The sequence below is a fragment of the Pelmatolapia mariae genome, linkage group LG5 (genome assembly GCF_036321145.2).
Source record: "Pelmatolapia mariae isolate MD_Pm_ZW linkage group LG5, Pm_UMD_F_2, whole genome shotgun sequence".
NCBI classification, from domain to species: Eukaryota; Metazoa; Chordata; class Actinopteri; order Cichliformes; family Cichlidae; genus Pelmatolapia; species Pelmatolapia mariae.
In genome coordinates this window covers 27,137,999-27,159,897 of record NC_086231.1, presented here as the reverse complement: position 1 = coordinate 27,159,897, position 21,899 = coordinate 27,137,999, and the positions used below count along the sequence as shown (strand labels likewise).

At 39.9% G+C, this 21,899-nt stretch overlaps 1 protein-coding gene across 1 annotated transcript in view; it reads left to right on the top strand.

Annotated features, from left to right (window-relative positions):
• Positions 1 to 20,871, top strand: part of ptpra (protein tyrosine phosphatase receptor type A) — a 32,065-nt gene extending 11,194 nt beyond the window's left edge. Inside the window, exons 2-22 of the mRNA XM_063474565.1 lie at positions 2,675 to 2,720; positions 2,942 to 3,023; positions 3,108 to 3,509; positions 10,037 to 10,136; positions 10,329 to 10,402; positions 10,893 to 11,029; positions 11,851 to 11,941; positions 12,068 to 12,144; positions 12,248 to 12,284; positions 12,389 to 12,486; positions 12,812 to 12,931; positions 13,109 to 13,275; positions 13,371 to 13,506; positions 13,675 to 13,824; positions 13,967 to 14,060; positions 14,228 to 14,304; positions 14,468 to 14,602; positions 15,643 to 15,768; positions 15,948 to 16,099; positions 16,470 to 16,605; positions 17,185 to 20,871. Of these exons, the coding sequence (XP_063330635.1) occupies positions 2,700 to 2,720; positions 2,942 to 3,023; positions 3,108 to 3,509; positions 10,037 to 10,136; positions 10,329 to 10,402; positions 10,893 to 11,029; positions 11,851 to 11,941; positions 12,068 to 12,144; positions 12,248 to 12,284; positions 12,389 to 12,486; positions 12,812 to 12,931; positions 13,109 to 13,275; positions 13,371 to 13,506; positions 13,675 to 13,824; positions 13,967 to 14,060; positions 14,228 to 14,304; positions 14,468 to 14,602; positions 15,643 to 15,768; positions 15,948 to 16,099; positions 16,470 to 16,605; positions 17,185 to 17,259 (2,487 nt within the window). The 5' untranslated portion in view covers positions 2,675 to 2,699 and the 3' untranslated portion in view covers positions 17,260 to 20,871. The remainder of the gene's footprint in view (positions 1 to 2,674; positions 2,721 to 2,941; positions 3,024 to 3,107; positions 3,510 to 10,036; positions 10,137 to 10,328; positions 10,403 to 10,892; positions 11,030 to 11,850; positions 11,942 to 12,067; positions 12,145 to 12,247; positions 12,285 to 12,388; positions 12,487 to 12,811; positions 12,932 to 13,108; positions 13,276 to 13,370; positions 13,507 to 13,674; positions 13,825 to 13,966; positions 14,061 to 14,227; positions 14,305 to 14,467; positions 14,603 to 15,642; positions 15,769 to 15,947; positions 16,100 to 16,469; positions 16,606 to 17,184) is intronic.
• The last annotated feature ends 1,028 nt before the right edge of the window (positions 20,872 to 21,899 follow it).

Genomic DNA, 21,899 nt, shown 5'->3' with positions numbered 1-21,899 from the left:
TCTTTGGATCATTTTTTTTTTCCTGAAAGCAGGCATTTGTTGGCTAAGTAGTTGGTTGAAAGGGAGAAAGGGAGAGCAACAAGTGGATTTGTAGATTAATAGCATCCACATTGACCACATCACTTGCTTATCATGTCCCATTTTTAACTGTAGCCAAAGTGGTGTGCTCAAACCAAAATGTAAGTACTGCAATGAATGAGCTTAGTTCAAAACAGCAGAATATTGGCAACTGGCTCAATTATAGCTTTTAGAGCCCAATTTATTCTCTGCCCTGTGATGCAATAATCCGTGATTTAAAGCAGTGGTTTGTGTGTGGTAACGCTGCAGTGTTTGGCTCTGTTGGCTGGTACAAGTATCTCTATAAGCACAGGCAGATGGACTGGATTATTCAAAGGTCAAGACCGTGGGATTAGATTCAGAGATTATCACAGCTCAGTCAGTCTCTGCGATAACGCAGAAGAATGACAGTCGACCCAACCAACCACTTGGCCTCTGCCTTCTTCACATCTGTCTGCTTTCTGGCTTTTTATTCACTGTTTACTCAGTATTCAGTTTGAGAACATTTGTAGCATGAATTAAAGTGTGATACCAATTCAGCCTCGATCCTGCTTAGTTTTTGAATGCTCAACTGACTGCACAGAGTCCACTCCACCCTATGATTCAATAACTTGTAGAACCAGCAGTAACAGCTTGATGTAATCATTTTCTGTGTGATGTTATCAGTTTCTCACATTGTTGCGGGGGAGTTTTGGTCCATTCGTCTTTACAGTGTTGCTTCAGTTCATTGAGGTTTGTGAGCTTTTGTTTATGCGTAACTCTTTTAACGTGTAGGCTTTGACTGAGCCATTGCAACACTGATTCTTTTCTTTTTCTGTTATTCTGTCAGAGATTTGCTGCTGTGTTTGGGATCATAGTCCTGTTGCACGGCCCAATTTTGAGTCGGGTAACTTCAAATTTCACTCTAGAATACTTTGTCAAAGTACAGAGGAGTTCTGGCTTAACCTTACAGGTTCTGTGGCTGTAAAAGAAGTCCAAATGATCACCCCTCCACCACCAGTTTGACACTTGTTATGTGATTTTTACCAAATGTGGCACAGTGCATGATAGCAAAACATCTCAGCTTTTGCTCTCATCTGTCCAAAGGACATTGCTCCAGACGTCTTGCAACTTTGCAAGCCTAAGCCATGCTACGATGTTCTTTTTAGCAAGAACCGACTTTCTTCTGGCGACCCTTCCAAACAAGATCATATGTTCGTACAAGTACACAAACTTTTATGTGCAATGTTCTCTCCGCCCTCTAGCTTCAGAGATGTAGCGCTGGGTTTTTTGCAGTTTCTCTGCCTGTAATTTTGCACTGCTCAGTCTGACCTCGGGGTGAATTTGCTGGGACGTCCACTCTTGGGAAGACTGTAGCGTTGTGTTAAAACAAATCTAAACGCGCCAGTCATTTAAGCTGCCAAAATTTCAGCCTTTTTGAAGGTGGTCATGCTTATTGATCCTCAGATAATCAAGTGCATCTGATTAGGAATTACTTACTGCTTCCATAGGAATAAAGAGAGTAAGGGTGCAGTGAAAGCTTTCTTTTAAACACAACTGTACACAGATCTTAATATGGTATCACTGAAATAAACATACTAATAATACGGTTTTACAGATATTACATCAAAACATTCCTGCAAATGAAGGTAACATTGTGGTTAAGGTAATCATGTTTGTCCTCAGTGGAGTAAACTATCCCCCTGTGTCGAGCTGCAGAAAGTTTTCTGTAAAAACGTTTTAACTGCAGCTCTCTTTGAATCATTCATTTAGACAGCTGAGATTTAGCTTCTGATAACAATGAAAATATTTCAGCACAAATCACTTCTACTGCAAATTTTTTCTTAACTTCAGCTCATGCCCCCGGGGTTTTCGAGCTTGTCCCAGGTGACATCAAGCAAGAGGTGGGGTACTCCCTGGACAGATCACCAAGGAGACAGACAACCATTCATGCTCAAATCCACACCTACAACCAATTTGGAATCACCAGTTTACCTAACAGACATGTCTTTTGGACTCTAGAGGGAAGCAGACATGCCCGGTGAAAACCCACACGGGCACACAGAGAGAACACGCCAACTTAACACAAAAAGGGTTTGCTCAGCTGACGAGCAAACCCAGAACCTTCCTGTGTGACGGGGCAGTGGTAAGCACTGCACTGCTGCTTTATCACTTCATCCCATCAGCTTTGCAGCAGCAGCAAAGAGAATGTGAAAGAGTCATTCTCCCCTGTCATTTTGTCATCATAGATAGATTTTAATGCACTGTAGTTTGGTAATAAGTTTGCAACATTACCTTCACTTTGCTGAGTTCCCCACTGCTCGGTGCTGCTTCGTATATACAGAGAAAGGGGCTTCAAGCATGAAACTGGCGTGCCGCAAAACAGTGAGCACAGGAGAAAAAACGAGCTTGTTTGTGAATTACAAAAAAATAGCAATTTAAACAAATAACTAGTTTATGTACGGTTGTTTATCAGCCTTTGCAGAGCAGAGGCAGGATGTCGTGGTGGATGGGTGGATGATAGGGGAAGCAATATTACCAAAACATGTTGCAGTTTTTTAGTTTAAAAGAAGGAAAATGATTGGGGGGAAGGATCTGCTTGTCGTTCTAAACTGTTCTCTTTTTTTTTTTTCTTCAGACCACGCTGTGCGGATGAGTGATTGATGCCAACTACGCTTCTTCAGGTAAACACACACAAGCCCACGTCATCAAAGTTTTTATTTGTTTTTGTTTTTTTCTTTGCAAACAAATAGCATGTTGGATTAGGATGGAAGATTATAAAATACATAATGGATTATAGAACAACCAAACCTTGATCTTTGAAAAAAAATTCAATCATTTTCAGTTTTGTTTTTTCCACTAATAGGATTTTGTCTCTTTCATGTGTGTGTGTATACTTACATAGGGCAGAATGGGTGTGTGCGCCCTGCTCCTGCTACTTGGTGTAGCCCTGGGGGGCTCAGCCAAGGATCTTGCCCCTGTCACAGGTATGAGCCATTTCCACATTTAATTCAAATGCCTTTATGTTCCCATTTTTACAGGTTAAAATTACGTACTGTCTTCTTTAACAGGTCCTCCAGATATTACTACCATACCCACAAAGCCATCTACAGCACCCTCCCTCAAGGATGGAGTGCCAGTATCAAACCCTACACACCCACCCACAAAGCTTGCCCAAGCTGTCATTACATCAGCAGCAATCACAACAAAAACCACGATGACGACGACAACAACAACAACAAAAGCAGCAGCTACCACAGACACAAGCCTAGATAGTAATCAGGACACAGAACTCAATAGTTCAACACCCACAGTACAGCTAGCTTCAACTCCTACCCCTCAGGCACCACCAAGCATCAACCCTCCACTTACTCCTAGCATATCGGAAGGAGATGATGAGACCTCAGCCACATCTCCAGAGACTGCAACGACTCCAACAACAACCACAACAACAGAACCATCCAGCCCTAATAGTGAGTGATGCACACATTATTGGTTTTTTTTCCTCTTCTTGCATATAAACCTTTTATATTATAGTGAAATAGTTTGAGGATGATGAAAAGAAGATTTCAGATTATTATTTTTTCAGGTAAATTTATGGTAGTTTTTGCCATCATTCCCATCTCTACTCACACGCACAATGTAGTCAAGGTTAGTGCTGACATCTGAGTACAAGGAGGCCTCCCTAAAAGGTACTAGATGGGGCAAGAAATGGGGCATTTTAGATTTCGATTTTACAAGCCTTAAACAAATAAGCTGGTCAGTCAAAATTCCAGACTAGTGGGATTTAAAATCAAGGTTTATATAGGAGCTTTTATTAATATGGATTTTAAGTTCAGAAAAAAATTTGATGGTGCCCGGTGGTTCCAGATCACACGTGATTGATATGTCATCGTAGCCAACAGGGGAAAAATGGTGAAAATGACAACAACAAAAAAAACCTCATGTTATAATAAATACATTACAGTTAGGTCCATAAGTGACATAGTTGGTTTGTTTGTTTGTTTTGTTTTGGGTTGTTGTTTTTTTCATTGCCACAGGATTTTAAATCAAAAAATCAAAATTGGATTTTATTGGCTCTCTTCCACAGTGTGCCTTTCCTGTCTCCCCCACCTCACCCCAACTGGTCACAGCAGTTGGCTGCCCCTCCCTGAGGCTGGTTCCTCCGGCTATAAGGGAGTTTTTCCTTCCCACTGTTGCCAAGATCTTGCTCATAGGGGTCTGTTAGGGTTTCTCGCTATTATTGTAGGATCTATACCTTACAGTATAAAGCACCTTGAGGTGCTTGTTGGGCACTATATAAATACAATTCAAGACCGCTGTTTAGGAATTACAGACCTTTTTATACAAGAACTGAATGTGGTCCAGAGAGATGTCAGTGAAAGTGAAGGAGACCTCTGTTGATCATTTCTACAATCAAGAGAGGACTTGAATGGAAAAACAGAGGGTTTACAACAAGGTGCAAACACCTGATTACACTCAAGAACAACAAGGCTAGATTAGACTTTGCCAGAAAACATCTAAAAGAGCCTGCACAGTGCTGGAAAAAAATCTCTGGACACATGAAACCAAGTTTAATTTGTACCATTTGTACTCATTATCCATTTGCTTCAGAGTGCAAATGGATAATGAGCCAAAGCATTCTGTGAAAGTAACCCAAGAGTTTCTCAAGGCAAAGAAAAGGGATATTCTTCAATGGCCAAATCAGTTAGCTGATCTCAAGCCAGCAGAGCAAGCTTTTCAGTTACTGAAGACAAAACTGAATGCAGAAAGACCCACAAACAAGCAGCAACTGAAGGTGGCTGCTGTAAAGGCCCAGCAGAGTATTTAAAGGGAGGGAACACAGAATGTTGTGACGTCCTGTGGGTTCCAGACAGACAGTTACTGACTTATTTCAGTAATTGTAATAAGTTATGGCAAAAGATTTTCAATTCATATTTATTTAATTTTATTTATTTATCACCAAGTCACCTCAAGGCACCTTATATTGACCCTACAATAATACAGAGAAAACACATTAAGTATTAAAATCAGTCCTTGTGAAAATGATTGTAATTCCAAAACAATGAATGCAATATTTTTGTCAAACCTCTTAAATTACAAATGAAACTGCTCTTGAGTCATTTCTCATATTATCCAAACATATTTTCAGAATTTAAGCATACAGATAATTATGTTAACTCTCCGTCACCATTCAGCTGTCACGCGGAGGATAAAGCTGTCTGAGAAGCTTTTAAACAGAGGACATGAAGCAGCAACAACATGCTGCAGGAGAACTTTCGTTTTTTTACACTTGCTCCGAAACACTGCACAGCTTTACTGAAGAACTGTTTAATGTTGCACAGCGTCAGACTCCATCTACATCTGCATCTCTTATCTCTGAAAGTATAGCTGTATAACATAGTATATAACACATATATTATATAATATATTTTAAAATCTTCGCAGCCCTGAAAGAAGAAAAATTAGAAATTGTCTGACCAGTGATGAGAGCCTCCCAACCACAGCTGTCTGTGGAGTAAAGCTGTGTTTAAGAAGTTAATAATTTCACCTTCACTGCAGATGTTCAGTCTTAAGGGAAGTGTAGGAAATGATTAAATTCTAAAAGTTCAAACCTTAGTAAATATGTCACTTCATATTAGATTTTATTCTCTCGATCAGTTTGGCTTTATCTGTTACTAAGCAGAAAGCATATCAGCTGATCATTTTGTGAGGACTGTGTAATCTGCTTTATACTTTAAAACCTTATTCAAACTGTTTGGGTAAGATCAGAGAGCTCTTCTGCTCCATGATGGTGCTATGGAGGTCCATGCGAGTGTGTTCCTTCTGAATAAATTGCCTCTTGGTGCCTTCATGCCTGTAGTTAGAGCCTTCTGCCTGCCATCAGATTGTCTATGACACATTTTTATTGTTATGTGTGAACAGATCCTGCCTGAAGCAGAGTAAAAGAAGACAAAAGAGGATAAGGGAATTTGGATATGACCAGACAGCGACACTAGATTAGAACAGCTCCATGAATAAATGAAGATCATGGATTACTTATAAACACAGTGTCAAGGTGTTTTTTTTCCTTTAGCTGTGCTCTATTTGTGCAAAAAAGCAGTAGCAGAAGCTGAAAACAGAAAGCAAGTGCGCTTTCTGGTCAAGAGTCAATCTTTAATATTTTAGATGGTTGAACATTTTTCTGCTTTTAGACTCCATTGTCGCAGTGCTGGAAATATCCTGACGTGACATACCTGCATTTGACCACTCATCCACGCATTCAGAACACTCCCAAAAACTTTTCCATAATAACAAAGTTTTCTTCTTCAGAATCTTAGAGATTTATTAGAACCTTAATTGTGTTAAATAAACAGCATGTTTGTTCAGCTTCAGACTGAAACTTGGGAGATTTCTGGTGTTAGCTTTGTGTCTGTGCGCTGAAAATCCTGCTAATACCCCTGCAAGTGAAACACGAGACCACCAACCTTTTCTTTCACATTAATTATTCATATTAAGAAATTACAGAGAAGTATAACAGTCACTGTCAAACGTCACTGATTGAGTTGGAAGATGATTATAATGGTGTAATAATAGCAGGTTGGATTTTTCTTTTTAGGGACGAGTAGTTAAAACCAGAAGAGGACTGGTTATTTTATTTGTTTGCAAATTCATACAATTCAATTTTATTTTCAGAAAGTTGCCCATCTTCTTTGAATGTTGCACCTGATATTTTGCTGGAAACAAATACACCTGGCACAATGGACCTGCCTGATTTTATTAAAAGTGAATGTATTTATTTTTTCCAGAATATGAAGTGTAGTATTAGACTATGAATTAAGTCTATTGCACTTATTTGGTATTTACCTATGAAGAGTCTAAAATTATAGATATGTAACTTGCAACATTCAGTCATCCATAAAACATGTGTGATGACATTACACACAAGTCGAATGCTGAACACTTGCAAAGATAGCATCAAAGAGAAGGAGAGTTCACCACAAGGAGAAACAGGCAATAAAAAGAATCATCTACAATAAATAAAGCAAACATCAGAAGCCCAGAGAAAAGCGCTCACTTCACTACAAAAGAAGCTTTTTGTATGTTATAACTTCGGTCTTCGGCACGGCAACAAAATTGGCCAACAATAGCATAACCAAGAGTAGCCCACAGACTCCGATGGCGCCACACAGTTACAAGATGTTTAATCTAAAACCCGGCTTGGATGCATTAAACTGTCGGTAGCAACATGATTGTTGTGTCCTGTTGGCTTCTTGTTCATTGAGTTTATTTTTCCATCTAGCTATCACTTACAGTCAGAATTAGAAGGTGCTCTGTGTATTTAAAAAAAGTCTTTTATTATCTCCTAATTTTGCAAAACTGCACTGCTAGAAGGGTAGAAAGGTGCTAGAAGGGTAATGGGAGTGCTTTCCAATTTACTTGAAAATCTCTACTTTAGCATAAAATTGTTAGATTCATAAATGAATAACAAAATGTCTGCTTCTTTTAATTTTACTCCTACCAGTCTCTGAAATAAAAATGAAATAATGAAAGCATCCACTGACCATTTTTTAATTTAATTGATTTTTTTTGGTACAAAAACACATACCCGATGTGTTTGTAGATGTTCCAATAGGGGTTCCAATACACATCAAGCTATCTGCCTTAAGTCCTGGTCAATGTAAATGCTACAAAAGTGGCTACACAGCACTATATGGTATGTCTGACATAATCACCATGGGTTCACAGGTGTTATGTAATTGCTCTGTTGTCTATCTCTGGCCGTCTGTGAGCTTTGTGTGGAAAGTTGCGAGCAGTTCTAAATGGCATTAGATCCGTCAAGGCTGTGTCAGTTCCACATGATACTCACAGCCTGTTGTGTTCTTGTTCTGTTCAATGTAGACATTGTCCGAAGGGGAACACTGAAAAGTCCTGGGAATTGTGCGAGGAATAAGCAACACAACTGGGCGTCCTTCCAAAATACTTCTCCCAGAAAGTGTGTACAGAGCTAGAAGTCAAATGATGCATTCTTTGCAGCATAGTTTGTCTGCAATGTTGAGAACTTTCTTGAATTTAGCCCGCAGAAGAGCTGACTTTGTCTTTCCATTGTGATCACCACAGTGCTGGTTTCTAGAAAATCCTCTCCTTTTGTTTGGCCCTAACGTGTCTTACTGCCGAGTCATCGACACACAAACGGCAGCCATTATTTGCACACCAAACGACCCGTGTTGTTAGGGCAAATCTCATGTCTTTTGTTCCAACTGTGGCAGTGAAAGGTCACCAGAAGACCACAGGGTCTTCAAATAGTAACTTTTGCACATGGTGGTGACGTATACAAAATGTCAAGTAACAGCCTACAGAAACATCACGAAGAACAGGTAACTTGGCAATGTGACCGCAATCCTTTCCTGCTAGTCACGAACATCACAGCAGGATAGAGGCTTGTAGAGACTTGATATGTAAAAAGTGCTTAAAATTTGCTCTTAATAATTCAGATTGAATTCACAGCGAACCTCTTTAATGTTTCAGTGTTTTATACCATCATCCTGTGTGTGCTGTCATCTTGGGTGTAACCAGTTTTTGACCTTCACAGTTAAACTGTGATTTCTGCTTACTCTTAAGGGACAGCCTGTTGCTCTCTCCATTTGTGTGTTTTTCCTTCTTAAAGCCATGCAATGAAATATTAACACAGACGGCCATTCTGGAAGGGAAAAGTACAGGATGATGTTGAAAGAGTCCGAGGTCACTGTTGGCAGACAACAGAGGAGGGCCAGCTTTAGCTGTCAGAGGGCCTCACATTTGACTCCAGAATACTTATACAGGAGTTCATGGTTCACTTAGTGACTGCAAGGTGCTCATGTCCTGTGGCTGCAAAACAAGTCCAAATCCTCACCCCTCCACTGCTGTGCTTGACAGTTATGCTGTTAGGTGTTAATGCTGATTAACCTGTTTGTCCAAACATTGCACTATGCATTATGACCAAATATCTCGGCTTTAGTGTCATCTCTCAAAGGAAATTGTTCCAGGAGTCTTGTGGTTTGTTCAGATTCAACTTTACAAAGCTAAGCTGTGCTGCCGTGTTCTTTTTAAAGAGAAGAGGCTTTCTCCTGGCAGCCTTTCCAAACAAACTATACTTGTTCACTCTTTTTCTGTTTGTGTTGTCATGAACTTTAACATTTAACATGCTAATTGAGGCTCGAGTAGAGTCTGAGATGTAGCTCTTGGGGGTTTTTTGCAAGGTCTCTGCTTATTAGACATCTATTCCTGAGAAGATTGTGGCTTCAGACCAACAAACTGTCAGATGTTCTGCTTTTATAGAGTTGGTCACACTTGCTGATGATCAGTTAATAAAGCGCTTTTAATTAGCAGCTCCTGGCTGCTCACTACTAGACAGCATAGAGTCCTGTGAAAACGTCCTTGCTCATTTTTGTAGATATAAAGATTGTCACCCTCTATAAACAAGGGGGTATTAGCTATTCTGCTCTCTTATGAGTTAGCCTAATTTACTCCTCAACCACTGAGAACTTCACTGTAGTATTACATGTAACAACGTGCTATTGTATTTATTCTTTACATACAACAAATTTTGGATTTGCTCGTGATTGTGGTTTTCTTTTTTTTTTTTAAACTCTGGCAATAAAGGCAGTTGTTTGATTCGCCAGCTGTTAAGTTGTGAATCAGCTTTGAGTTTTTGAATGTCGAAAGAGAACTTTAGTGCCTCAGCCTATTCTTTGACATCAGTTATATTTGGTCTGTTGGTAACATTACTCTTCTACACATTTTGTGTACCAAGAACACAACATGTCTGCTGTTAAATGTGGATGTTAAGCTAATCAGCATCCACATTTAGCAAGTTCAGCGCATGCTTTTATGACCCACCGTAACACGAGAATAATTTAGTAATGGTTTTGGAATTTGGCATCTAACCAAAGCACTGAATCAGATCAGGTGCTGACTCCCTCCCCCCCAAATTCTGTGCATTTATCTTTTATTCTGCCCTTTCCCTTTGTGCCTCGTGTAGCTGACGAAGATGCTGGGGACATGCCGATCATAGCCGTGATGGTGGCCCTGTCCTCCCTGCTGGTCATCATCTTCATCATCATAATCCTCTACATGCTCAGGTTGGTAAACTACGGTTGATGTTTGTCGGACACGGAGACCTGCGGTGAGGGCCTGAGGTGCTGCTGTTACCATGGCAATGAATAACTGCCATTCTGCTGTGAGACAAAAGTAGTGTGTTTCTGTGAGAGAGCGAGATCAAGAAAGAGTGTGTATCTGTGTTAAAATGCACTTTGATCTTTGTTGATCGACAGGTTTAAGAAGTACAAACAAGCAGGGAGCCATTCGAACTCCTTCAGACTGACCAATGGCAGGTCAGACGACACAGGTAAAAGCAATCGCGCATCCCTTGTCAGCTCTGGGTGACTGTGTGTTTGTGTGTGCTTTGTATTTGTTGACAGATACGGCAACAATCTCTGTGAAATGCTGAGCTTATTTGATTTGGGTCATTTGGGCAAACATGCACAGCCAGGTTGACCAGACTTGTTACTCAGTGTTTTTTCCCCGATAAGCTTCGATTGATCTTACTTCCCCAACTGATAACATTTCCCTGGCTCACTGCTGGAGGAAGCTTTTGTTCACTGTGATTACCTAATCAGCAGAGCTGCAGTTAGTCCTATATGTTGCAGCGCTGAGTCACATCGCCCTCTGCTGTGCGTTTCAAGAAAAGACAGTGAATGATGAAGTCGGTGTTGCATGATGTAAGTCATCTCCAGTCTCATGCTCTTACCCATGTGTTTATTTCTACCTGTCTCACCCCTCCCGTTCCTTCCCCTTCTCCTCGCTCCTGCCTCCTCCCTTCCTGCTCATTGCTACAGAACTCCAGAGTGTGCCGCTATTGGCCCGCTCACCCAGTACAAACAGGAAGTACCCGCCGCTTCCCGTGGACAAGCTGGAGGAAGAAATGAACCGTCGCATGGCTGATGACAACAAGCTCTTCAGAGAGGAGTTTAATGTATGGCACACTCAAGCAAGCACTCTTTGATAGCATGCAACTCTGTTGGTTTAATTAGTAAATCAGAATGAAAAACTTTAAATGAAAAAGTCTAGATATTTGTATTAAAGGACAAGTAACAATTCAAAAGTCATATTTAGACTTGGCTAATTCTGGAGACACAGTCTCCAGTAAACATGAGACTTAGTTGTTATATAATTACATTTAATGTAGGAAAAGTAATGGATTAAAGGGAAAGGAGCCGTGTTAGTCACTCCACGTGGTAGCAGTACAAATGTAAGACTAGCCTAAACACTGATGATTCCGTTTCATGAAGAAGAAATGTTGAAGAGAAAAGGTTAAGGAGCCACTGGCTTAAATAGTTAACCCTGTTTGCACAAAGTGAGAGTTTATTTCTAAAGCACATATAAACAACCTCAGCTGACCAACATGCTGTACAGGTTATATCAGGTATAGACTATACATAACAGTCACTAAATCAAAAATAAGCATCCACTATAACCAAATAAAAGAAGCAAATAAGACTCTGTTTGCATGATAAAAGCCAGGATACTTTGTTCAACTAGACCTGAAATTAAGCGACAACAAATAGGTTTTTAAAAGTGTTTTAAAATAAAGTAGGCAGCTAAACTGTGGTGAATAAATAAGGATGAATCCTGATCAAAGCACAGACCATACTGTGCAGTCACACTAAATGAGTTTGTGATGTGCATTAGGTTCAGTAGGCAAAAAGATGAAGACAGCAGGAAATTATCTTTATGGTCACACTGATGCAAATCTCTGCTGTCTATTAATATGTCTGTGTTCTTCTCCTGTTTTAGGCACTGCCAGTCTGCCCCATCCAGGCAACGTGTGACGCTGCCTCTAAGGAAGAGAATAAAGAAAAGAACAGATATGTGAATATCCTGCCATGTAAGTGAAAACTCGTCTCTCAGACTGATACTGACCGAGACAAAAAGCAGATCTTGTAGTTACAAAAAGAAAAAACTCACAATTAAACTGAGGTGGAATTAACATGCGTCATTCTTTCTCTCCCAGATGATCACTCCAGGGTGCATCTCTCATCTCTGGAGGGAGTCCCAGACTCTGACTTTATTAATGCCTCATTTATAAATGTTTGTATATACACTGAGCATCTTTTCCACAGTTCTGCTTTTTACCGATCACATCTCATTCAGTGTCATGCTAATGTGTCCTCTCGGCCTTTTACTTCTGCAGGGTTACCAAGAGAAGAACAAGTTTATTGCAGCTCAAGGTGAGGCTGGCAGTTGCAGTCAGGCAGAAACAAACTGTGCCGTTGTTCGCTAATAATAAACCTGATTGTGCTTCTTGATTGCTTCATCCGTCTCAATCTCTCAGGGCCAAAGGAGGAAACGGTAAATGACTTCTGGCGTATGATCTGGGAGCAGAACACAGCCACAATAGTCATGGTGACCAACCTGAAGGAGAGAAAAGAGGTGAGAGAGCTGGACACATGGTGGTGATGATGCTTGTGTTGAGCTAATTTGATTTATGTGATGTTATAAAAGCTTTTTAACATATGAAAGATTGCATTTGTATCCACATACATAACATAATTAAGATGGTAAATTAAGTGCTCCTTTAAAGCCCCCCTTGTATGAGTCCTTATGCAAAGACCTTCACAGCATGACTTAACCTGTCTTTGTTTTCTCTACTGTACTTGTTCTGTTAATCCTACAGCAATACTGTAATACCTGAGTGTTTCATTACATGCACTTCTTTACGCGTGTGCTTTGTCTCGAATCGCTCTGTATTTTTTAGTGTAAGTGTGCTCAGTACTGGCCGGACCAGGGCTGCTGGACATATGGGAACATTCGGGTGTCTGTAGAAGACACAATGGTTCTAGTGGATTACACCATCCGCAAGTTCTGCATCCAACAGGTACCATGCTTGTCCTTTAACTGTTGAGCTTTACTCATTGTTTTGAAGTTTATTATCAGAATGGGTTTCCATGCCTGGTTTATCAGTCTAAAGTCTGTTCTGTACATGCGGTGAAATTTGTTTATTTTTTTTAATATATTCTGGTTTACTTTATGATGTGCGTTGTTGGTGTCTCAGGTAGGAGATGTTTCTGGGAAGAAGCCTCAGCGCCTCATCACCCAGTTCCATTTCACCAGCTGGCCAGACTTCGGGGTGCCCTTCACCCCTATTGGAATGCTCAAGTTCCTAAAGAAAGTCAAGGCTTGCAACCCCCAGTATGCTGGGCCCATTGTTGTTCACTGCAGGTAAGTAGGTGTGGTTCACTCCGCCCACTGTGTTTTTGTTATGTATTTCTCTGCACACTACTTGCAATTCACAAGATCATGTTTCCTTCTGTCAGTGCGGGTGTGGGGAGGACTGGTACCTTTATTGTGATCGATGCCATGTTGGACATGATGATCGCGGAAAAGAAGGTGGACGTGTTTGGCTTTGTCACCAGGATAAGAGCCCAACGCTGTCAAATGGTTCAGACAGATGTAAGTGGAGTATCAACACAAAGCACCAAGGGTAGATTCATGATTATAATGCAGAAGCAAAAACCTAGACACTAACTACTGAATTATCAAAACTCTGTATCGGAGTCATTTATTCACGATTTCCTTTTATTCCGTCTTGCTCTACACAATCATCACTCTCTCCCACAGATGCAGTACGTTTTTATCTTCCAAGCGCTGTTAGAGCACTATCTGTACGGAGACACAGAGTTAGAGGTGACCTCTCTGGAGTCCCACTTGGCCAAACTCTATGCGCCCTCACCTGGAGCTGGCTGCAGTGGTCTGGAGGCTGAATTTAAGGTCTGCTTATGTGTTGTGTTCTTCCAAAGACAAATTATTCTCCCTCCTTTTTGCATTATTTTGTATCAGTGGAGGTTCCTACTAGTAATATTGTGAAATTGGGAGTAATTTAAACTTTTGCTTATTATCTTGCAATTTCTAGAAACTGACATCCATCAAGATTCAGAATGACAAGATGAGAACGGGCAACCTTCCTGTCAACATGAAGAAGAACAGAGTTCTGCAGATCATTCCATGTGAGTCGAGCTATTTTAGTTGTGCGGTGTGGGTTTTTAATCGGCGCCTATATGAATTAGTAATGCATACGATAAAAACATCGTATTTATTAATGCATATGCTCCTGTGCAAACGCTTAAAGCTTTTTCCATTAATCAAGAGAAATGCTTCTCCTTGATTCTAACAGACGAGTTCAACAGAGTGATCATTCCAGTCAAACGAGGAGAGGAGAACACCGACTATGTCAATGCTTCCTTCATTGATGTGAGTGTAACAGTGGAGCATTTCATTTCATTAATGCGTGCAATCGATCTGTTTTTTTACATCTACTTTTTTTCCCCCACTCTCTCGTTCTCTCTCTTTTTTGCGTCATTAAACTTTTTCTCCGTGGACATCACTCCTGTCTCTTTCCTCCTTGTGGTAACAGGGCTATCGTCAGAAGGATGCTTATATGGCGAGCCAGGGGCCCCTGCAACACACCATAGAGGACTTCTGGAGGATGATCTGGGAGTGGAGAAGCTGCTCCATAGTCATGCTCACTGAGCTGGAGGAGAGAGGCCAGGTCTCTGTGTGTGTCTGTGTGTGTGTTTGCAGTTATTGATCTGGTATTAGATACCGAATCAGCAACTGGTAAAGATAGAATATTGATATCGAGACTGATTCCAACTGGATGCTACCAGTCTTGTATAATGTATTACTTGTGGTGTCACATTTCTCTTGTGAGCCACTAGCAAATATTATGTCTCACACACACTGCTGTTGACTGTCTCTCTCACAGTATAAAGCCTTATGCACAAACAACATAAAACTACGCAGCAAGCTAAAAAAGCAGCAACTGTTAGTGCGAGAGTTTGAGTGCACGCTCTCACTGGTGTCTCTGTTTCTACTGTGAATCAACTGGATTTTGACAGTTCAATGGTGAATAGGAAGTGAGGAAATGACCCTCTTATCACTGGTCACTTTTAATTACATTACATATGACAGGCTGGCAACTTCAGTCAACTGTTTTATCTCCAGTAAACGCTCGATTTGTTGGGAAATAAAATCTTATACGTACTGTTCAATTCAGTGATACCTATAACTGTACTACTTTGATATTAGAAACATCTTAAACCGGAACATTCTGGGGTGAATTGTGAAGTGAAACGGTGTGTTTCTGCATGTGTGCATCTGGCTTGCATTGTGCAAATTGCAGTGCATGTGCAGAACTGTTATTTTGCCAGTGAACATGTTTTTATCATGAATCTTTATTACCTGCGCTATAAATTATTCCCAGCAAGTAAAAGCAACCTTTTTTTTTTTGGAAAGCTCAACAGTAACGGTAAATCACTTTTTAAAGGCCAGAATTAGAACTAAAGACTCCAGCGTTATGGATTCAGGTTCAGTTTCATTTTTTTTCCCTTAGTTTTTGTAATTAATGTGTAATAAAGGTTCTCTCTGTGTTCCAAGTAGATGGATGCAGTACTAAAGTACTACATATACAAAATAAAAATTAGTATATATTTCAGATGTGTCTGACATTTTAAATCTGCTTGGTATTTTATGACTTCTAACATGTCATCAACCTTTATTTGACTGTTTTCCATGTCCTGTGTCCTACAGGAGAAATGTGCTCAGTATTGGCCCAGTGATTCAGCAGTGACCCATGGAGACATCACAATTGAGCTTAAAAGAGAGGAAGAGAACGAGAGTTACACAGTGCGTGACCTCTTGGTCACCAACACCAGGGTAATAAAGGGCTCAAATGATGAAATACTATAAAACAACCGAGAAGTTCTAACATGGAACAAACACAGTATCTGTTAAGATAGTGCTTTCCAAGGACTGGCTCATAGTCATTTCCAAGGACTGGCTCATAGTCATTTCATGCATGAATCACTTCTTATTTTTATCATCCATCTTTCCAGGAGAACAAGACTCGAGTAGTGCGTCAATTCCATTTCCATGGCTGGCCAGAGGTGGGCATCCCCACTGATGGTAAAGGCATGATCAACTTAATTGCTGCAGTGCAGAGACAACAGCAGCAATCTGGCAACCACCCAATCACTGTGCACTGCAGGTAAGAAAATACACACACACACAAACCCCTAACCTTTGAATTTGTATGTGCCAGTCTAACAAAATTTAGGGAGATAAATGCGTAACATTAATATAATTACATTTTTTTTCTGTTGTACACTTCTAAACTGCCCTGCAATTGTTGGTGCTGGGAAACTGTTCCTCTAAACAAACCACAGGAAAAAACAGCTCAGACTAATTGTTCTCTTCTTCCTTGTGACATTTTAACTGCTCCCAGATCTGTTCCTACCCTTTTTTTGTTTCTAGCAAGTACGCTCAAAACAAATGTTATTTGCACGTGTTATTTCTGCAGGCTCGGACTCCAGCGTGCATACTGAGGTTTGCATTTTTGGCTGTGTTTGTGTTTACAGTGCTGGTGCTGGCCGGACGGGGACTTTCTGTGCATTGAGTACAGTTCTGGAGCGGGTGAAAGCAGAAGGGATCCTGGATGTCTTCCAGACAGTGAAGAGCCTCAGACTGCAGAGACCCCACATGGTGCAGACACTGGTAAGGACTTATTACACTTGAACTTTGACTTTTCATTTATTATAAAGCCCCATTATGCAGCAAGATTGTCTTTGACGAGGAGAGTTTGCTTTCATCACACTGACTTCCTTGAAAGATGCTCTTGTTGACCTTGTTTAGGTGTTTCAAATGTTCAGACTCAGCTGGCTGTAGACGCTTAATGGAAAACCCTAAAAACTGAGTCGAGTCGAGCTGAGTGGGTAATACTGCAGTTCCTAGTAGAAAAGGGGCGTATGCAGCTTCTGGGTCTGAAAACTGAAGCTAATGTGGAAGAGAATTAAACCCAGATTCTTTCTATTGACCAGTGCCTCCGTTGTCCTGTAGACGTCTATGAGAAAAGGGACCCTTGGCTCTCTTGCTCTGTGACATCTGTAAAAACTAAGTCAGTATTTTCAAGAGTCAAAAAGGGAGATAAAGCAGGTTGATTGACAAGCTGCTAGCCTAAGAGTATACAGTGCCTCTCAGATTATGGGCTCACTGATGACTTCAGTGACTGAGCTGTCACAGATTGATAGCTCCAGCTGATGTAGCTGTTTTGTTTTTTCTCTCTCCCCTTTGCAGGAGCAGTACGAGTTCTGCTACAAAGTGGTTCAAGAATACATTGATGCTTTTTCTGACTATGCCAACTTCAAGTAGGGACCTGCCATTGATGGATGGATGGATGGATGAATAGATATCCACATGCACTTCATAAAAGCATATACACGCTCCAGAGCACACACATTCAGTATGTTGCCATGCAGAGAGCTGCGTATCCCCATCTGATGGATCTTTGAAAAAACAACAACAAAAAAACTCATCACAGCTTGATCTGTGGATGGGATTGAACTGCCCGGAGGAAAAGGGAAAAGAGGTCTACTCCCGAAGGACAGAACAGGGCAGTGCAGCTGGACAGAGAAAATAACTGAGATGCCTTCTTGAATATTTTGTAATGATGTTAATACAGCCCTTCACCCCTATTTTGCTTTCCATCTTCACACCCTTCCCCAATATGTATATATACTTAACTGTGTTGCATTTTATTATTATGGTTTTAGACACAGTTTTGAGTTTGGCTGCATTTTAGGGTGGCACCTGTAATGTATTTTATTGGTATAAATATATAAATATATATGACTATAAATCTAATGCTTTGGTGGCTAATGTACAACAACAATTTCTTTGTTTTTAAACACCTTGGGGACAGAGACCTAAAACATTTTAAACTTTGCCTCAGCCACACTGTAGCAACTTTGTGTGGTAGCAGAAGTTTCTACATTCACCCACAGACCCTGAACTGTTTTTCACTCCCGGACATTCAGACATATTCACACAAGCGGTTTTTCTCTACATTGGGTCGGTTGCCTCTATTTGGCAAAAGAAAAAAAAAAAAAAAAACAGCGTTCCAAGCCAGTTACAGTTTCTCTCCATTAGGTTTCAGGGGTTCAGAGGTAGCTCATTACTGGAGATCGGAATCTCTGATGTAGCTCATAGTCTCAGGTTTTAATACGTGTAAACGTACACCCTAAATACCAGGAGCCACTAATTATTCTTTGAGCGTCTGTGTGTGTTTGAACTGGAGCACAAGCTGGCAGAGAGCGCTGTGGCGTGGTTCCACATCGCTCTCTCGTGTCTGCAAAGTGCCAAAGTCCTTCACTTAGTCGGGTATGTAGCTCTGGAGTCTGGAGACGTTCATCTTTAGACGTTCAGAACAGCAAAACTTTTGAGCTATCCAAGGATCACTAATTAAAACATTGAGATTTTATATGCCCCGTACACTCAAGACATGTAGTTTTATTAAGGCTTTTATGATGTTCTAGGGTCTGTTACAGTATCAGCAGTAATGTTGATGATGTTGGCGAGCCAAATCATAAACAGTAACTCATTATTGCATCATACAAATCAACAATACCCAGCATTTGTTTTGTTTACATAAGCACTTCAGTATTTTTTTTTAAATTTTGTAGACTGTATTTCCTTTCTGTCTGGGTTTATAGTTTTCCTTTGAGCCTGCTGGGATTTACTGTCTTTTTTTCTTCCTTTTCTTTTTTAAATACTTGGCGTCGGGTCACGAGACTGCGCTGTCACTCCTTCAGAGCGATGCCTTTTTAATTCCCATCATGAATATTGATAACTGAGGAATGTTTTCTTTTATTCGAATGCTGTTGCTAACAATTTCTCTGAAAAATGGATTTGTTGTTACTTTAAAAGAGGAAATGTGCCATGCAATGCTTTTTTAAATGAATGTCGTAGGATGGCGCTCAGACTTGAACTACAGTGTTTTTATTTCACCCAAGGTCAACATTGAGGCCATGCCCTTTTTTGATTGTAATAAAAGATAAATGATGTCTGTTAACCGCAGGGTTTTAGGTCAGTCCGCTCAGGAAATGACTGATGCCAGGATGTTTAAATTTACAAATTGAACATATTCAACTTGAGTTTATCTCTGCAGCTGTGTCACCTTCAAGTGGTACTGGCTTCCACCAAAGTCAGGGTATTCAGATATGATCCCACAGCTGGATTTTAAAAGACTATAATAAAAAAATTAAATCTTTTTTTTTCTCCTTCTTTTGGAATTTTCCAGCTAGTTCGGTGTTTCTTATTGTAGCTTTTAACTGTAAACAGACCCATACTTGTGTATAATCTACATTACATTAGCACTTCTTTATGTAATTTATTTTATTAAAACAAGGAGCACAATCAAGTGTGTCAAACTGATAGTGGCTATATCGTTTTCAAAAATAATACATTTTGAGAAGGGGTGATCGCATCAATGTTGATTGTTTGAACACTCATGCACTCTTTGCACCAAATGTAAAGCCCTTAAAAAGTACAGAACCAAATGAGAGCTAAGGTCAAAAAGATATGGCCTTGATTTTTACAATATGGTGACTATACTGTGTTTGATCTGTTGAAGGGTTTTCAGGTCTCAAAGCCCTAGGCTGATTACTTAAAAGTAGCGGACAGCTAAGCTGACCAGTCACTGAAATCACTGTTGGCTGTGAGTGGGTCATGTTCTTCATTTCAGGTCTTTTTGTTCCAAAGCATCACAAGTGCTAACACGATTGGTTAGGTTCCGTTATGTTTTTCATTTATTTACACTGACACTCACTGGGTGTTTCATCAGGTTATAGAAGAGGGGATGCTTAGCTATACTGTCTGTTCTTAAATTACGGGGGTTTGTTGTGCACGTTTCAATCATGTGATCATGTCTCACTGCAATTTGACCACAAAACGTGACACTGTGCCAAACTGTGAGACCCAATATTTTGTTAATTTTGTTATTATAAGTGAACTGATGAAGTGCCTCACGGGTAGGTTTTCAAAACAAATGAATCATCCCTGGAGTTTTCTTAACTCGCATGCATTTCCTCATGTTTCACCTGTTGACCAATGACAAATCCTTCTTGTGTGACAAATTGAGGGAGCCAGAACCAAGTGTGGGTCAGTTATGTTTTCTTTCACATTCCCTGTAGTTGTATATTTGTGGATTTCTTGCTTATGTACATCAAACTAACATTGACACCTTTATTTTATTTTTTTTTAAATGCATGCATAGTATTTTAATTTCATTCCATATCAGCTGAACGTGGGATTCATGACTAGTAATCAAGTGTTGGTACCCCGAATGTAGGACTAAAACACAGAAATAGGATTTGCATCCTTTACCACCAAGGGAAACCAGTTACCCTTGTTTTATCCCTTTATTCCAGGAGTTCTCCCCCACTGGAGCGTTTTGAATGCCCTGATGAAACTCAATCCATGGTCTCCATTTCTAGAAAGGGAGACAGCAGAAAACTGTTGCCCAACTTTTCTCTTCTCATCACCTTCTCTTTGTCTCCTATTCATCTCCGCTCACTTGTTGCTTCCTTTCTATCCTTCACTTTCCCCCTTGAACCATTCCTCCCAGTGGTCAACACCCTCTCCCCTTTTGTACATAATGTAAGGTTATTTATAATTCATTCCTGTCTGCTGCCTTGCTTACTTTATTTTCTATTCCCTCCTGTAATTTTTTTTTAAAGATGTATATTGAACTGTATCGGGACCATTTTCAAATGTATTACAGATGTGTTTCGGCCATTTTTTAATTTGGTATGATTGTCTTAAGCAAATCCTATTTTTTATTTTGCCTAAGTTTGTTTCTTGTGTTTTTTTGTTATTCAACATTTGAATATATGTATATATAATTATATATGATAAAATTATATATAATTATATAATGCCAAATGGCCTTTCTAAGCAAGATACTGTTCAAACCTAATAAAGTGCTTGAGATTTTAACTTCTTGTCAGCATACATCCCATCTCTAAGTACAATTTGTGCGTCTGCGTTTTCTCTGCTTCTTTAAAGTCACGATGATCTGACGCACATGTACAGCTCACCTCTCAATAACTAATGCTGGTGCTGTGGTTCCAAATGATTGACAATGGGTTGTGGTTACCTTAAGGATCAGGCACTCCTGCTCTTGAAAGATTTCCAGTCAATATCGAACCCTTTGCACCATTTATTGATCAGTGATATATTTACTGGTGTTGTTGAAGTATTGAAAGGCATAAAGAATGGAAAGCAACTATTTTTGGTAGTGTTAGTACTGAGTTAACCCTTAACCCTAATATTAATCGGTGTGATGGGTACAGTATTTATTTTTATTCACACTGACAAGAAATTCCTAATTTTATATCAAGAGGTGAAAAAATGCTGTGATTTAAGAGGCAGCTTTAGCCTCCTAAGACCCGAACTCTTATATGGCATGCATTTTTAAATTCTCTTTGCTATTTGGGCTTTTTGGGACCTGATGAATGTAAAAACAAAGAATTTCCAGATTTTTCTTTTTTTTACCTAATTTTTGTCTCTGACAAAAATAAGATCCACATATGAGGACATTTGTTTTAAATTTCAATAGAACAGTGTCAGTATAATGTTCTTGTAAGTGGATATCAGGCCCTTGTGGAGTAAAATTTTGTATTTTGGTCTAGACATCCCAAAATCTGATGTCCACATATGTGGACGCCAGGTCCTAGGAGGTTAAGTCAAAATGTTAACACAAAGTCTGCAACACCTACTGAAAGAACTGGATATGTAGCAAAAACCTTTCACTGTCGAGCCTAATCTGCAGAAATCCATTTTTAAACGGGGCTAGTTTCACTTACGTGCCAACATGAGATTCGATTCAATTTTATTTATATAGCGCCAAATCACATCAGCCACCTCATATCAGTTGCCTCATATTGCAAGAACCCTACAATAATACACACAAATATGTAAAGGAAATACCTTTAGTGAAAATGCTTTCATTT